We start from the raw sequence: 18411 nt of genomic DNA on the forward strand, positions 1-18411 counted from the left end.
TCAGATTCTGTCTCCCTCTCTCTCTGCCCCTCCTCTGCTTATGCTCTGTCTCTCTCTCTCTCTTTCTCTCAAAAATAAATAAACATTAAAAAAATTAAAAAAAATAATACAACTTTTTATTCTAATGCCATAACTCGTGCAAAGTAGGCCAGCTGCACAATCTCAGGGTCATTTTTTTTTTTTCTGAGGCCATTGATATTATTTAAAGATGATGATGATCATGTAGGTGGGAGTTATTTTTAAGTAATAAAATTAGAGAAATGTAGAAAAATGCAGAATTCCCTTTTATAGATATTTTTTCTTTTTCTTTTCCTCCTTCTCCCTCGTCCTCCACCCCATCCTCCACTTCTACTCTTCCTCTTCTGTCTTATTCCTCCTCCTCCTCTTTTTCTTCTTCTTCTTTTTCTTCTACTCTTTTTCTCACTCAGTCTTAGACATTTTTATTTCTAGACTCTCAAGAAACACTTATTCTTTCAGGCTCCTGAGCTGATCTGAGAGTTTGTTAAGACTGTCAAAAGTTCGGAAATAACAGAAGTAAAACCAATACATCACCAAAGTAGTAATTAGTAAAAGTTTACTGTGTACACACCAAAAAGACAGTTTGCAAACTGGAAGTTCTGAAACCAAAACATGGAATGAAGCTCAGGGATATATTGTTATAAAGCAGCTTTTTAAGTGAGAAAGCAGTGACTGTTTATTCTTCGCAGTGATTACTTACAATGTTAGAATTTCCTTAAATGATAGGGAATTGGTCAGTGATTACAGCTCAAGTTTTGCTTATGATTTCCAGAGGCATAAGCAAGATATGATCCAGGTCAAGTTTGTCTTGCAAAGTCAGTGAAATGGAACCTTGTTTGTATGCCTAAATGGGTTTTATTTGCTCATGGAATTTTCAAGGCTGATCTCTGTTTGTTTTTGATTTTAATAGATTCTTTGATGCCAATCCTGTCCATTCACACTCTGTTCCAAAGACACGTATGTTTACCCAGCTAGCATCAGACACGCTGCTCTCATGGCCAGTGAGAAATTCTGACAAGCTAACCCTACAAATAAGCTGTGTCCCTTTGTGTAGTCACTTAGACTTCCAAAGCATTGGTTTCCTCATCTACAAAAGAGAAGTGACAAGTTTTGCCATGCTTCTGATACGGAGCTGTTGTGGGAATCTAATGAGATAGCGCATGTGACCGTGCCCTGTAAGTGGTAGAGCACAGAGCAGACACATGCTGGGAGTGACTTGTGTTTCTGACAACATATTCGCATAGAAGAGGCCACATGTCCTTCGCGCCCTCACTCTCTGCCATGGGTCCGTGATCCTCCTCCCCCCTTCCAGGGGCCGTTGAGCTGATGGGTCCCCACCACCTCAGCTTTAACTCACTTCTGAGATGAATTACCATTTTGTCACTTACTCGCTCTGTGACATTGGGCAAATGCCATAGAACCTTTCTGATTCCCAGTTTCCTCACCTGTAAATGTGCGTAATGATACTTTGCTGGGAGGATTGTTGCAAAGACTAAATGAATGATACATTCAAGGTGCTTAGCAAAGGGCAGACACTTGGGATGTGACCCCCATCTTCTTGAATGGTTACCTGTGGTTCAGCCCCCAGTGGAATCCCCGGCAGCTGGGCAGGTAGAATGGTATGCCACACTACCTCTGCATACTATCTCTGCAAGGCCTACTAGTCTCTGCCCTGCTTACAAAGATCAGATGTCTGGTTTGGCCAGGAAGTCAGGTGGTTGGAAAAGTACGAGGAGACAGGTGTCAGCGATGACACCCTTTCCCCTCATTCTTCTGTCAAGATTTGTTCTTTTCTCTCGAGGCACCTAGCTTACTCTCAGATAGCTGTCACTTAACTTGACAGAGACCTGAATAGCAGAAGGGCCCCATTCAAAACTGGGATGCTAGCTTTTCATGTTCCTTTCCACCTATCTCCCTCACCTATCCCGCCATTATCCTATCTGTCCTTCAACTTAATTTTAGTTTATAGGTGACCAAATTGCTGCTTATCTTAAGGAGCTAACTTTTGCTCTTTCAGGGTTGCATGTATTTACCAGGAAGTACGATCAAGGAGATCGCCACAAACCCAGAAGAAGCGGGGAAGTTTGTCTTTGAAGTCATTCCAGGTAGGCAACCAAAGTGGGGACAGAGGTACATTATATTCCCATCTTACTTCTGGATCCTAGAAGTCAAGGCTGAGTCTGTCAACCAGCTAACCCACCAACCTAGTAAGAATGCATAGTTATTCTGTATATAGTTAATGAACCTATACTAGTTCATTAGCCTGCAGGCAAACTAAGTGGGCACATACTTGGTACAACTCTGTAAGCCTTTCGTCAGTGCACGCTTGCAGCCAGGTGTTGCCTAGGCCCTGGGACACTGCTCGGAAAAGTACATCATTCCCGCTCACTGAAAGGAGCTCGGTTTTGAAGCTGAGTGGGACACTAAAATTAATAGTTAAAATATGGGGCCCCTGGGTGGCTCAGTCGGTAAGCGCCCGTTTGGCTCAGGTCATGATCTCATGGTCTGTGGGTTCGAGCCCTGCATCGGTCTCTGTGATGTCAGCTCAGAACCTGGAGCCTGCTTCGGATTCTGTGTCTCCCTCTCTCTCTCCCCCTCCCCTGCTCGCGCTGTCTCTGTTTCTGTCTCAAAAAGAAACATTAGGAAAAAAAAAAAGAATCAGAGATTTAAAAAAAGTAGTTAAAATATAAATTGAGTGATGTGAAACTGTCATTTTGGTAGGTCAAAAATGGTCTACAGTCAGTAGTCACATATGGTTCAACATGACCTAATAAGAAATGACAGCCCCAAATTACTGAGCACTTAATACATGTCAGGTGCTGAAATTCACCTATTGTGCGTGTTAGCAGCGCACTAGAGGGTGCTTTTTCCCAGGCTAGAGTTACCTTCCTCAAATACATTTGGGGCAAGGGGAGGTTGTCTTTGTCTCAAGGGGAATCCATGTTTGTGTGAGCCTAGCATGCAACTCTTCCTCTGAGGAGGAGGAGAGATGGATAGACCATCAGATAAAAAAGCAAAGGAGTGCAGTTTGGAAAGGAGACCACCTGGGAAGAACTGAACTTAAAAAAACAACAACTTGTTTTTCTTTGTTTTCTATAGTAATAGCCAGTTTTAGGATTGATTTCTACATTATAATTTCCTCTAGTTATCCCCCAAATACCAAACATTTACATGGCACTAACTCTGTATCAGTCACTATACCAAGTGTACCAAATATATTTCTGCTTCCCCCTGTCTCTTGCTCCTTTGCCGGCCCCAGCCCCACCGGAACTCCAGAACTGCTGGTCTGGCTATGCAGCCAGGCTGACACAGCAGGGGAGGCTACGAGTCCCCTGAGTGGGCTCTCCTTCCCTTAACTGCCTCCTTACCACTCACACAAGACAGCCGTGTGCATAAGAAATGACAAGGAAGCCAACGTAGCAATGAGTTGAGAGTGCCTGGTCTGTAGCCATGCCACCCAGCTCCAAATCCTGGCCCTGCCACTTTCTATTTGTGTAACTGTGATCAAGTTATTTAATTTCTTCCTGTCTCTGTTTCTTTATCTGTGAAATGGGGACAATGATGATGACAGTGAGGGCTGATGAAAAGTATATTTGGCACACTGAGTATAGTGACTAATAGATAGTACCTTATAAATGTTTGTTATTTGAGAGATAACTAAAGGAAATTATAATGTAGAAATCAATCCTAAAATTGGCTATTACTATAGAAAACAAAGAAAAACAATTTTTTTTTTAAGTTCAGCTCTTCCTAGTTGGCCTCCTTCCCAATGGGCACTCCTTTGCTTTTTTATTGCATTGTATTGTATTGTATTGTATGTATATATGTATGTATTTATTTATTTATTGTCAAGTTAGCTAACATACAGTGTATACAGTGTGCTCTTGGTTTTGGGAGTAGATTCCTGTAATTCATCGCTTACATACAACACCCAGTGCTCATCCCAACAAGTGGGCTCCTCAATGCCCATCACTCATTTCCCCCCTCCACTGGCCCCCCACCCCATCAACCTTCAGTTTGTTCTTCACATTCAAGAGTCTCTTATGGTTTGCCTGCCTCACTGTTTGAAACTATTTTTTCCCCTTCCCTTCCCCCATGGTCCTGTGTAAGTTTCTCAAGTTCTAAAACATATGAGTGAAAACATATGATATCTGTCTTCCTCTGATTGACTTATTTCACTTAGAATAAGACCCTCCACTTCCATTCACATTGTTGCAAATGGCAGGATTTCATTCTTTCTCATTGCCAAGTAGTATTCCATTGTACATATAAACCACTTTTCTTTTGCTTTTTAAAAAAAATTTTTTTATTACATTTATTTATTTTTGAGAGACAGAGTGAGACAAAGTGAGAGTGGGGGAGGGGCAGAGAGAGAGGGAGACACAGAACCCAAAGCAGGCTCTAGGCTCTGAGCTGTCAGCACAGAGACCGACGCAGGGCTCGAACCCACAAACTGTGAGATCATGACCTGAGCTGAAGTCAGACGCCTAACTGACTGAGCCACCCAGGCACCCTTCTCTTTTGCTTTTTTTATCTGAAGGTCTTTCCATCTCTCTTCCTCCTCAAAGGAAGAGTTTATTTTTTTTCAGTCTCTCCTCTCTGAGAAACCCCCCTTCTTTTCCCACCAGTTTCTTCTAGTCCTAGGGCCCCTTTCCCAGAACAATGTGTGGCATGCAACCATCCATGGTAACATGTGCCCCAGAGCCTGAATTTTCTGTCAAGGGTAGCCCTGCCAAGAGCTCTGGCTGCAAATTCGTGGTGGGCTTTGCACCAAAAGCCCAAAACCGTTGAAGATTGCTGTGCTAGGGTGGGAAGATCTAGCTTTTCATTATCAATTACACTTGCTGTGGTCTCCTGATGCACACGCATCTGCACGTACATACATTTCATCAGAGCAAACAATTCTAAGGCAATAATAAGGTAGGGAACCATTTTCCTGAAGGAGCCATGATTCTCAAGTCTTCACCCAACTTAAAGTGAGGCACCTTTTGTATTATGATGTAGAGAATGTTTAGTTCTTCTTATTGTTCTGCTCTTATGCAGGATGATTTCAGGGGCCAGTGCTGGCATAGGAAATGGCCTTCCTACTCCGGGCCCTCTCTCTGTGATCACCAGTGTCAGTTGCACAAAGGCCATGGAGAAGACTTTCACTGTATTCATGCTATGTTTTTTTTTATTTGGGGAAGGCAAAAATTTAGGACAAGCTTCCCTCTCCCTACTTACCTCTAGCAGAATAAACTGTTCTCCTTCCACCCAAAGGAAGTCATCAGGGATAGAGAGAGTTATTCCTTCTGTTGCGTTTAATTCTTATACTGCCTTGTGGGTTGCTACAACAAGTTTATTGAGTACCTGCTATGAACCAGGCATTTATTGTAGGAATTGGGAATCCAGAAGAGAAGAAAACAGCCTACATGCAGGTTACAGTCTGATGGGGAAGACTGACAACAAACCAAATAAATGAGTAAATGGAATAGTTTTTATGATGGAATAAGCACAATGGAAAAGATTAAAGGAAAGAAAGAGAAAAAATTCTGATTGAGGTGGGGATGGTTGTGGTTCACTTATCCTTTTGAACAGAGCAGGCACTCCAATGTGCCCAACATTAATTGTTTTGTAGGGTAACACGAGATTTTTGAATTCTCTTTGGTTTTGATCTCTTGAGCCTATCTAATATCATGGAACTTCACCTTTTTTCACCCTTTGGGATCAGAATCTATCCTGTTATCAGGTCATCGGCTTTTTTGACCAGAAAGGTCAGTCCATATAAGCCCTGGCCATTCAGGAGCATCCTGAGAGCTGGATGTATCTCAATGAAGTAGAGACAAAACTAATGACAAAACTAAAAGATCTCCCAGGAATCAAGGTAAACTGAAAAGGCATGTTTTTGATAACACAATAGAGTGGAGAATAGGTATTATGGTGGAGAAGAGTACCAGATGAATTTTGGCCAAGGTCAAACTGAAAGCAGTAAGGGCTAGTGGCAATTATTGGGAGAAAGACCAGGGGCCTTGCCTTGAGTTTGGTGGTAACTTACTGGGTTCCAATGGGCAGGTCTCTTTGCATCTCTGGACTTGAGTTCCATTAGCTGTAGAGTTGAAATGATACTAGAGCCCATTCTATTTCAAAGGGATATGGTGATTCTTACTGGATTCTTTACTTCTGCTCTGAACACTTTTTACTTCTCATTTTACTTCTGGAAACACCTAGCTCACAGGAATTGTCAGGGCCTCATGGACTGACTGTTCTGGTCAAAAGAGCTGATGACCCAATGATAAGATGGATTCAGAATCAGGTTGTCCCAAAGCATAAAAGAAGGTGGAGCTCAGTGATATTAAGATAGGCTTTGTAAGGAAACCAAAGGGAATTTGAAAGTCTTTTGTTGCCCTGCAAGCATATACAGGTTTGGGCACAACTGGGGTGCCAGGACAGGCTTTTTTTTTTTTTTTTTGAGAGAAATGCCCTAACATTGTGAGAAGAATGGGTTGATGTTTACACAGACACTTTGAAATTTAATAGTATCCTGTAATTGAAAGAGGCTGCTGTTATGTTCTTATCCTTCCCAAGACCTATGTTTGAGGCTTTCAGCCCCCTCACTTCTCCCTCTCTGTCCCAATTTTTCTTTTTGTCACTTTCCCTTTCTTTCTCTTGGTAACCTCTCCTTGCTCCACCCCCTTGTCAATTCCACCACCCTTTTATGCATTTGGTAACAAGAACCCAGGAAACATTACATATGTCTGTGAATAATCATGGGTTTAAATTGAAAATTGTAAGGAAAGTCTTAATAAAATTCATTTGTCCATCAGCTATCTATGGATAACCTACCATGTGCAACGCCTTGTGTAGGTAGGAGAGTAGAAATTCTGGATCGGAAGCACTGATTTTGTGAGGAAGACACACATGTGCTCATTGTCTCTCCTTTCTGAGTTGCTGTTACCCTTCCCATCCCAACAGCTGAGCTTATGAATAGCTTAGGAAAATGTCTGTGATGGTGTGAAGGACTAAAGTCCATTTCATACAGGCTGAGCCTGTCTCCTCTAACACTGACATTGCCCCTTGAATTTCCTCTTCCTTTCTGGGAGGAAATGGCTTTTGTCCTTCATAGGAGCAGATCTCAGCCCAAGGCATCCCAGTTGCAAACCACTGGTGCTCAATAGTTTATCTATAGAATTAGAGTTTCAGGTGCATAGCTCTTCAGTTCCCTTGAGGATAAGTAGACAATGCTTTGTGTTGTTTGACTGGTTGTTTAATTGAACCAAGGAAGCAGCTGAAGTTTGGCTTCCCTTCACTTTCCTTGTCCTGGCCTCTTACCACTTGAAGACCTTCATTAGTGTTACTTCTTCCTCCAGCCTCATGGGACCAGAGTCGCACTGGACAGGACTCCTATGTCCTCATGGCCAGCTCTCAGGCGGAGATGGAGGAGTGGGTTAAGTTCCTTAAGAGAGTCGCTGGCACGCCCTCTGGAGGTAAGGACCCTGCAGGCTTGCCTGGGCAGGTGTCTGTGACATCTCAAAGATGGGGAGACCACCAGAGGACAACTCTGAGGCCACACTCATTGCCAAGCATCTAGCTTCCCATCCTCTGTGACCTCAGAGAGCCAACTCTAGATTAGCTGGATGGACTGCAGCCCTTTGTACCTCATCTGCAAATGTGTGTGATGCCCTGAAGCAGCCTTTTCTCCTCTCTGGGCTGCAGTGTTGTCATTTGTAAAATGGATGGGTTGGACCAGTTGACCCCAGTCCCCAGCAGCACCAACATTCCACGGCACCATGATTCTGCCTGGTTATGGCCTTGTGGGGCCACAGAGGATGGATGGCAAGAGCTATGCTGAAAGCTAAGAGGAGATGATCAACACAGGACAGTTGAGTGGCTGGCCAGAGTAGGGGCGCTCAGACTGGGAGAGGTTCAGGAGATGCGTCCGGACTCTCAGGTTCTCGGTGAATTCAGGGTGAGCACTTTTCTGGGTTCCATAACTCAGGTGTTTGAGTTTTCTGGGAAACCTGGTGTTGGGTCTGCACTAGAGGAAAAACCGCTATGAAAAAAAAAATCTGCAATTAACAAACAAGTGAATCCACTGTGTGTTTTTTCCTTTTAAAAAAATATGAAGAACTGATACGGGCGATCTCCACTGACCACTTTCCTTCAACTTTTTAGGAATGCACTTATTTGTGTCATCTCCAGGATAACTGTATATAATTGTTTTTCGACTGTCCTGACTGTTATTCTGGAAATCATGGCAGTGGCAGGGGGGCGGGGGCTCTTACAGCTCAAATATTAAATATTTATTGGATTGCCCAATGGTTTCTTTAAAAAAATTATGAGCACCGTAACAATTTTGTGGAAATCTGAAAAAATATGGGAAAACAGTCACCCCTACAGCCAGCAGAGGAATTTTTATGTTTTCCATCCAGTTGGTATTCATATATACATTTCTTTTTTTCCCTCAGAATGACAAGCATGGAATATATACAATTTAATACCTTTTATTTTATAGCTAAAGGGGTTTTCCCATGTTGTTAGATACTCTTAATTAACTCATTCCAGGGATTATTTGGTTACAAAAAATAGAAATTACATCCGATGGTGTTAGGCAAGAAAGAAGGATTTACTGGGTAGGTACAGTAGCTACTCAAAGAAACCAAGGGAGAAGTGGTAAGAGGGCTCAAGAGATTAGGGCCCAAGAACTGAACCATCAGCCCAGAACTTACCCTGTCAGTTTCTCTGGGGCCCATCAGCTTCGCATTCTGCTTTTCTCTGCCTGCCCGTTTTTGCGTCCTTAGCAGCGTTCTGGCACTTATTCCTGGCCCAATCCAGCTGTGCCAGCCCCAGCTTTCCCGTACCTCTCTCTCGAGCACAGCAGAGGCCGAGCTCAGCCTCCACCACCCCATTCCATACTCCTGAGAAGGAGGATCCGTCTGGATAGCTGGGGGCAGGAGACCACTTTAAGACTCAGGAGCTGAGGCAGGGAGGTGGTCCTGTAGCTGGTGATCTGCCCTGCTGGGCCTGGGAGAGAAGTTCCTGATAGGACACCCAAACTCAAGAGTGCTTGCCACAGCCATCGTGAGCAGCCGTGTCGTATTACAAAAAGAATAGCCTCCTTTCAGTAACCATTTCCCAGTTCCTAAATACGATGTTTTTTTACTGTGCTAATCAGTCCAAGATGAGGTTTTCATTTATGAAAGCTCTCTTGTGTACCATTCAGCCTGGATAATCTTTGCTGTGACCCTCCTTATTGCCCCAGATTGTAAGACTGTGAGCCTCATCGACGTTTCCTGCTTTCCTCAGTCCAGCGCTTTAGGCAGCCTGCATTGACAAGGGTAGTGGACATTACCTAATTATGCACTTATTCTGAGTCAAAATGCTGTCTCTGTACTATAGCAGCCTCTGTGCCTTATATGGTGCTGGGCTCAGCCTTACCATGATGAGCTGCTGTACTGAGTCCTAATCTACATGGGGATTTCTTCCTTACCCCACCTCAAAAGGCCACCATTTGAGAAGCAAGTCAAGCATAAATCCTGCAGTCAGGGGAAAGTCCAAGGGACGAGAAATAAGAGCACAGCATATTTACTTATTCAGAGAACAGGATTTGTCTCTGACGTGGCATTTCAGATGTTTCTGAAGCCTCTCATGGAATCTGAATGCTAGATCTCAGGATGAGACGGCATTTTAAGACTGAGGCCACGAGGCAAGCCAGACATTTTCTCTTCCTGTTTGTAAGTCAGGAAACTGGTGTCCTGAGAAAATAGATGATTAGTCCAAGGAGCCCAGCTGCCGAGGAGCGGGGCTGAGTCTCCTACATCTGTAGGCAGCTCTTATCACAGGCTGGTCCCACTTGTAAAGTGCCTCTGATCTGCGGTCCACTAGGTCTTCAGGGCATGCCCCCTGAAATATTGGGAAGTCACTGAGATGTGTTGCTGCTGCCTCTTTCCAGCCCTTCCTGAAGCTTTCTATGGCTTTCCCCACCCAGAACCTGCTCCCTTCTTACCATCTCCACTACTACCATCCTGGTTGACGTACCATTCTGTCTTGTCTGAATTACAGCAGTGGTCCCCCAACTTCTTTTGCTCTTCCCCAAATACCCTAGGCATGTTCCTGCCTCAGGCACATTGCGGTTTGCTCTGTCTGGAATCCTCTTTCCCTAAGTAGCTGTGTGGTTTGGTACCTTGCTTTTTACAAGTCTTTGCTCGAACATTATTACCTCAGTGAACCTTCCCCCAATCATCCCATTTGACATCGAACCCCTTCCTTGCCCTACCCCCAGCCCTCACTATCTCTCTTTCCTGCTTAATTTTTCTCCTTAGTACTACCCTCTTATAACATGCTAAATATTTCACTCATTTGTTCATAGTTGGCCTCCCCTGGCTAGAAAGAAATCTTCAATCTACTTTGTAGGAATTTTTTTCTCTGTTTCATTCAGTGCAGTATCCCAGAATCTAAACAGTGCCTGGCACAGTAGATGTGAAGGAATGGCCTTCTCTTCCCATGCTGGTACTATGTTCTACTCCCATTGGCCCTCTTCTTTGCTAAATGACCATGTGGGAAATTATTTGGTCAATGGGTTGCTGCCTCTAGAATGATCTCCTCCGAGTGTGGTAATGGTGAGCTTTGGTGAAACTCTTCATGGTTTGTAGGCCCCTTAGAGAATCTGATAAAAGTTATGGAAACTCTCCCTGGAAAAATGTTCAGACAGAATAATTTTGTGTTCAACTGCATTCGACTGCAGATGCCTGTAGTCCATTTGTATGACCCGGATAATGAGTCCAAACTGTTCTAGAAGTCACTCTAGTAAACAATTTTGCAGAGCTAAGACCCTTTTTGCCCCAGTCTCTTTCTGGCTCCCTTTCTCCCTTGACAACAGAAATGGCCCACATAGTTCCCATGGCACATCCAACTTTTCCCCCTTGGCTCCTCCTGCCTCATAGCTGGCTCTGAACATTCCTCTCACTTTGTCTCATTCTGTGACCAATTCTAGTGTATTTCTCCACACGTCCCAGAATTCTTGGACACCAGCTGGATGTCCTACAATTTAACTAAACTCTGACGCTATCTACCTAGAGATAACATCAGATTCCACAGCTTAAGGGCTCAGGCCTGCAGGACGTGTCCCCTTCCACGCATTTCAGGTGCCAAATTCAAGTCCAGATGGTCACTTGTACTTCTGACCCAAGGCTGTAGATTGGAGGCTCCAGTGATCCCCTCTTTGGGGTCAATTAATTTGCTAGAGGGGCTCACAGAATTGAGGAAGCCAGTTTACTTATTAGGTCATCAGTTTATGATAAAAGGATATAACTCAGAACAGCCACATGGAGGAGATGTGCAGTGAAGGCTGTCTGCAGGAGTACCACTCTTCTCCAAATCTCCACATAGCATCAACCCAGAAATTCTCCAAACCCCATCCTTTTGAGTTTTTATGGAGGCTTTATTGCATCTGTATGATTGATTAAATCATGGGTCATTAGTGATTGAACTCAGTCTCCAGCACCTCACCCCTCCCTGGAGATCGGGGTGGGACTGAATGTTCTAACCTAGGAATCACTAAGTTGGTTCCACTAGTCAATTAGTCCCTTATCTTAGGTGCTTTTCAAAACTCACCTCATTAATGTAATAAAAGATACGTTTATCTCTCTCATCACAGGAAATTCCAAGAGTTTTAGTTAGGAGTTCTGTGCCAGGAAATGGGTGAAAGACCAAAAATACATTTCTTATTATAAATCACAATGGAAAGCACCACCTTGGTGCACCTTGCTTTTCCAGCCTTTTCCTTCGTAGCCAGCCAGTTTACCTCTTTTTCCCCCCACTATTCTTTCCAAAGGACCTGACTGGAAAAGTTAGATTAATTTTTCCCCATAAGTTCTGGATGTAATTCCAAGGTTTCCTGATTTAAGTAGAAGAAAGGGAAGAGAGGTGATCACATCTGGACTTCTAGTGACTTGTCCCCTGGCTCACAGCTGCCCCCTTTTCTATAAACCACCTCCTCCCTGAGTAGGAGGGCTCTGTCCTTCCAGGATCCCCACACTGAAACCAGGTGTCTGTCCCACTCCCAGGGAGCAGGCAGGCCACATTGCAAATTGCTGTTTAGTGGGAACCTGCTTTGCTCTCTTGCTCTGGAGGCTGGCCTCTCCGTCTTTTTCTCAGGCTACTGCTGGGTATATAAGCACTGCACTGAATTGTGCCTAGCTATTCTCTGACCAACCCCGTTGTAAGACCTGGGGCAAGTCCCATGTTTTAAGCATCTTTGTGTGTTTGCCAACACTAAGCATAGAGTATATAAACATTGTGCGTTTACATGCCGTGGGTTCCTTTCCTTCTTCTCATTTCTTAAGTTGTCTGCATCCTTCAGAGCATGATTTCACAATCTACAGCAGGGTTTAGCCTGTGGGAGTGTGGTATCTCTGTGATTCATTGTTATTCCAGGTATTCTGATTGTTTTTCTTTTAGCTAGAGCTAAACCGGTCGTTACCAAGGATGATTTTTACTTATTTTTGGTAATCCCCCTCTCCCCAGATCCTAACACAAGACACAAGCCAGTTATTTATTTATCCATTTATTCAACAAATATTTATTGAGCATGTGTCTTGTGCCAAGCGCTGTGCTAGCCCTGGGGGTACAACAGTGAGAAAAAGACTAAATCCCCTCTCTCGAGGAGCTCACAGTCTAATAGAAGACACAGAAATGAATCAACCCCCAAACCATAATGTTACAACTGTGAAAAGTACCATGAAGGAAGAACATATAATGCACAGTTGGGGGGAAATGTCTTTGTCAAGAAGTTCAGGGAAGCTTCCCTGAACTAGTGATGATTAAGCTTAAATCTGAAGGGTCAGTGGAGGCTAAGTAGACAGAGGAGGGGAAAGAGGAACAATATATTCCTCAGTCAGAGGAATCGCATATACCAAGGTCCTGTGACAGAAAGGAAAACAGACTCTAGAGTAAGAGGAAGGTGAAAACAGTGAATATAGCTTGCTAACGATGTTGGTCTTCATCCTAAGGTGGCTTAGATGAGGGTGGTGGTGGTGAAGATGGAAAGAAGTGAGCAGGTTTGTACAATGTTTTGGAGGTGACATTGCCATGACATGGGAGTGAATTTGACATGGAAGGTGAATGTGGTGTCAGTCAAGTCCTTTGTTCCCAGCCTATGAGTGAATGGAGGGATGAACATTTGGCTGGCGGCATCCTGGCATTACTCCTCCTGGCAACCCTTCCCTGCCCCCGCCTGTCCCTTCATGATGCTAAGAGTCCATTTCAAGTCTCCTGGGTATGTCTGGCAGGGTTGCTGCATTATTTGCTAAAATCTCCTCAACGGGAGGGGGGCAATCATCTCAGTTTGCCCAACAACCCACCTCCAAGATCATTCTTTCTGAAGGCTTGACTGAGCACATGCAACTCTGAAAGCACATGCACTCAGAGAAGAGTGGGCTGGCTTCATCAACACTAAGTGAAATCCTGTGTTCCTGCCAGACACTTTGATATATGGAGCAATGCTGGTAAGGGCTTGTGTGGCGGATTTTTTTTTTTTTTTTTAACCCACCTACACGGTATCCCTTGAATGGCAGTTGACAATTAGCTGCTAAGTAAAAGGAGGCACTTATTTTTATTGCGGGCCCTGGCAGCTTTATGTTCACTCTTTAAAAGCCAAGACTCATGTGTGTAAAGGTGAGTGGGGAGGGGAAGTGGTGTGGGAAGGAGGAAGGGAGGGCCAGGGGCAGGTGCCGACAGATCCCATGATTTCCTGGAGTCAGAACCTGAGCAGTATTTACAAGCATGTGCTGATCTGGAAGCGAGAGAAGATGGTTCTTCCAGGTTGGAGAGGAGGGAAGGCGTGAGGCTGGCTCTGCAGAGACTGTGATTCCTTGGCCCCCACCATGCCTCATATTCTTAGGATGCCGCGGTGGGACTCGGGCTGTGGCTTTTCTGCCCTGGCCCTGCTCTTTTGCTGGAATTTCAGGAAGAAAACACCCAAGCACCGAAAGAAAGGTATTTCGTCCCTATTTTGTGATTCAATTTTTCCACCAAAAGAAACTTGCCCAGCTCCCCTTCCCTCTCCTGCAGAGATGGGGATGGTCCTGGAACTGAGCCCCTGGGAGGCAGGTATCAGTTCTGGGCCAGTGGGAAAGGGGGGCAGGGGTGGGGCGGGCCCTTCTGGGCACCTGGGCTGGACCAGAGGCAGGGTAGGGGGAGGAGCTCTTGTCCTGAAACCAGGAGCATCTGTGTGATCAGAAAGGGAGGATGAGGTTAGAAAGGAGGTGACAGCTAATCCTTCCACTTTCTCTTCCCTAAAGCAGTTCAGTGTCCTGGGGCTGCCTAGCAAATCTGAGGAGGGGGCTTAGAAGTAAAGGGTGGAGGATGCCCATGAGCAGAGATTAGGCAGCCCCCTATGCCTTTCTTCTTCCCCTTGAGACGTAGTGATGTCTGAAGTTTCACCTAGACAGTTGTATTCCACTGGCTTTAAACAAGAAAAATTAAAGTGTTGAATTTAGAATCACAAGGCAAATATGACAGTGGACAAATTCCTAACCTAAGTCTCAATTTATCAGTCTGCAAAATGGAACAATAATATCTATTTTGTAGGGCTCTTCTGAGGACTAAACAAGAGCACACATGAAAACTTTTAGGGCACATAAAATTAGTGTAATTAATCAAATGTATTAATAATTATTACATTATATATTATAATTAATCAATTAAGATTTGTACCTATGAAGATGGCAATGCCTCTATTAATAGTGACTGGTCCAGAGTGAAGAGCTGTTCTGAGTAAATGACTTGCTGGCCGAGGGCAGGAAGAGCAGGGGCACCAGTTCCCTGAAGGAGTGGGTGCAGCCTGGGAGGCATGGCGCCGATGATGGGGGAGCCTGGGGTGGAGAATGGTCTCCAAAGACCTCCCACACCACTGTCTGCTGTCTTCCTCCTTCCCTAGTTCCCTTGGGGTCTAAGCCTTTTCATGTCCACCCAGGTTCAGAAGGGGTGATCAGGACTGAGAAGTCAGAGGTACGTGCAACTCAGGATTGGGTCTTTGGAGTTCCAGGGAGGTACTCCAAACTCCTCATATGTGATCTGAGATGGAGATTGACAAAGCCTGATTGAGACAAACTAAAGAAAATCAGGATGCTCTTTCTCTCATGTTGGTCCTGATGTCTCTGCAGCCCATAGTGCCCATTTCTTGATGGAGGCAATAGCTCTGACTAATTTCCAGGCTGGAGGTATGCAGGTTGGTGTCTTCATTGTATGGGTAACATGAAAGCAGTGGGTGTGCTAAGGAGCACGTGAGGATGGGGGAAGGAAGTTCCGAGACACTCCAATGTTTAGAGGTCAGGGAGAAAAGGAAGAATCATCTGAGGAGACTGAGGAAGCATGGCCCATGAGACAAATTGAGAACCAAGTGGGAGTGCCAAAAGCCATGTGAAAAGTGTCTCAAGAAGGGGTGATTTTCTGTGTCACATGGTGCTGATAGAGCAGTTCTGAGGAAGACTGAGAATTTGAGTCCTAGATTTTAAAAACATAAAGGCCATTGATCTCCTTGACCAGAGCAAGTTTGGAGAAGTGCTGATCAGAGTACTTTCAGGAGAGAAGGGGCGGAGGACAAGAGGAATGGCAGACAGCCGATGACAGCTCTTCGAGGACTGGCCCATCATGTGCCAGGCTCTGTGCCAGGACATAAAAATAGATGGTGAACCAGACAGCCTGTCTGCCTTTGAGGAGCTCATAGTCCAGTGGAAGAGAGACATGTTTAAAACTAAGCTACATGAGAAGTAGCTCTGTGTGCACGAGGGATCGGTTTCCTCTGAGGAGAAGACAGTTGGAAATTCTGCTGCAGGAAGATCAGGTTTCAAGGTGAGGAGAAGGAAGGGTATTAGCTCCAGAGTTTGCAAAAGCAAAGACCTTTCTTCATTCCTTCTATAATAATCTCCAGCTACCCAAGAGGCAGGTACTCAGTCTGTATTTGCCGAATGATTTTGTGAATTCCAGTGGAAGGAATTTGCAAGAAACAGACTTGCAAAAGCAACCATCACAATAATTTTGACAGTAGCAGCGAGGACAGAGAAGAGATGGTTTAATTTAGAAGGTGCTGATCTGGGGCACCTGGGTGTCTCAGTCTTTTGAGACTTTGGCTCGGGTCATGATCTCACAGTTCGTGAGTTCGAGCCCTGCAAAGGGCTCACTGCTGTCAGTCCAGAGCCCGCTTTGGATCCTCTGTCCCCCTCTCTCTTTACCCCTCCCCTGCTCATGCTCTCTTTCTCAAAAATAATTAAAACATAAAAAAAGAAAAGAAAGTGCTGATCTGTTTGGAGGGAAAAAGAGGATATTGCAGATAATCCCGACACTCACACTTTTGCTGATGGGGTTTGTCAAGTGCAGGTACCTTGTGTTAATGGTTTTGTATTATCCATGACTAGGAAAGTGCCTGATGCTTGAGTGCTTAACTGACTGAATGCTATTGCCTGGGAAGAAGGCTCCAGGAGAAGCAGTAATTTGGGAGTGTTGGGGGTGGGACAAGAGTGAGATTGGAGAAGACACTGGGAGAACTGCCATTAGATGTTGAATGAGGAAGGATAGATAAATAGATAGATGATAGATAGATAGATAGATAGATGGATAGATAGAAGATAGGTAGGTCTGGCCCAGACATGTGGATTTACAGGTTACCAATTTGTAGGTGATATCCAAATGTATGGAATCATATGACCTTCCTCAAAAAGAATGTCTAGAGGGAGGGGACAGCTAAGCTGGAATGTTGGGAAGTGACACAGGAAAGGAGCAGGTGGAGGAAGGAGCACAGGAAAGGAGATTGCAGAGGAACCAGGAGGCAAATGGGAATAGAATGAGAACGATGATTTTGTCATCATGTCGGGAGAAATTCATAAGGAGCAAGGAGAATCAATACCATCATGAGTCTTCAGGGAAGACCAGTGGGGTGTGGAATGAGCATAGGCCATGTCTGGCGATTAGAAAGGCGCTGGAAATTTTATCGAGTGGATTGGGTGGAAAGATGCAAACTGGTGAAACTAGACTGGATGTGTTGAGAGGTGGAGAGTTTGATAAGCAAAGAAGTAGAGCCTGTGAGCATGGAAGTAGACATGTTCTTATGAGTGTACTGATGAAGAGAAGGAAGGCAAATAGTGGTTGTTTGAGAGGTAGGGTAGGAGGTTATTGTTTGATAAATTGGCAGACTTAGACTCACCTGGGCTCTTTTTTTTTTTTTTTTTTTTAATTTTTTTTTTCAACGTTTATTTATTTTTGGGACAGAGAGAGACAGAGCATGAACGGGGGAGGGGCAGAGAGAGAGGGACACACAGAATCTGAAACAGGCTCCAGGCTCTGAGCCATCCGCCCAGAGCCCGACGCGGGGCTCGAACTCACGGACCGCGAGATCGTGACCTGGCTGAAGTCGGACGCTTAACTGACTGCGCCACCCAGGCGCCCTCACCTGGGCTCTTCCAACTAAAAAGAGAAATATTTAAGATACAAAAGAGAGGGAGTGAAGTCCTAGAAGAGCTGCAAAGGGATGGAACCCACAGGTCAAAAAAGCATCATTTTAGATGAAAGCACAGGGTCCTTTTCTTCCTTTGAGAGAAGACAGACAGAGGAGGAGGGACAGGAAGGGCAGGGATTGGGGATAAGAGAGTTCATTGATGATTTCCTCCACTTGAGGAGAGAAGGAAAAGAGGAGACCAGGTCACCTGCTGAGACACAGAGGGAAAAGGAGTGGGTGGTGAGAGCAAGAGGAGTGGGGGAGATTTGGAACCAAGGTCTTCTGATTGGGAATAAAAGCCTCCGTGATATGGAATGCTGTGTTCCCTTGGGGCTCTTGGTGACCTGGTGAAGGTGTGGAGGGGGTACTAGGAGTCCACAGAGCAGAGATGATGGAGGAGAAAGGGGGGATTGGGAAGTGGGTTTACTGGTGAGAGTGGTATTACAATGACTGACTGTGGGGCCTGGGAGGGATAGAAGGAGGCGCACAGGACAAGGCTGAGAGGCTGGGATGGGGAGAAAAGTTACACGACTTGCTACCGAGAGGATTCCAGGTCACCTGCAAAATGGAGCATTTGCCTTGGGACCTCAGGAATGGGGCTCCCATCTGACTGCTCTGACATCTCCATGCAAATCCCCACATTGTATTGGAATAGCTCTCCCTGTCAGGGTACAAGGGGCCCCTTGAGCCTAAGTCTTCAACTGCTCAGAAACACATCTGCCTCCCCCCTTGAGATGCTCCTCAAGGGAATTTTACAAATGCCATGTGGCCTATATTTTAAGTCAGATTGTTTCAAACTTTTCCGTCCAAGTATCTATCCAGCTCCTTTCACAGACATATAGGAATCAAATTCTACATCGTTACTGCCATTGTCTAATTGTTTCTCATTATTTTGCATGTGGTCATTTCATTTTCATAGCTCGAGT

The 18411-nt window shown here is 44.8% G+C and overlaps 1 protein-coding gene across 3 annotated transcripts in view; it reads left to right on the plus strand.

Moving 5' to 3' along the window:
- ARHGAP25 (Rho GTPase activating protein 25) overlaps nucleotides 1–18411 on the plus strand; it is a 91149-nt gene that overhangs the window by 49928 nt on the left and 22810 nt on the right. Inside the window, exons 3-4 of one of the 3 annotated variants that reach the window (XM_045446304.1) lie at nucleotides 2036–2123; nucleotides 7365–7481. In XM_045446304.1, coding sequence (XP_045302260.1) covers nucleotides 2036–2123; nucleotides 7365–7481 — 205 coding nt within the window. Of the gene's footprint in view, nucleotides 1–2035; nucleotides 2124–7364; nucleotides 7482–13731; nucleotides 13990–18411 lie in introns of those variants that run through there. The other 2 variants (XM_045446305.1, XM_045446306.1) reach the window with 2 other exon arrangements.

This window comes from Leopardus geoffroyi, chromosome A3 (assembly GCF_018350155.1).
Source record: "Leopardus geoffroyi isolate Oge1 chromosome A3, O.geoffroyi_Oge1_pat1.0, whole genome shotgun sequence".
Taxonomy (NCBI): Eukaryota; Metazoa; Chordata; class Mammalia; order Carnivora; family Felidae; genus Leopardus; species Leopardus geoffroyi.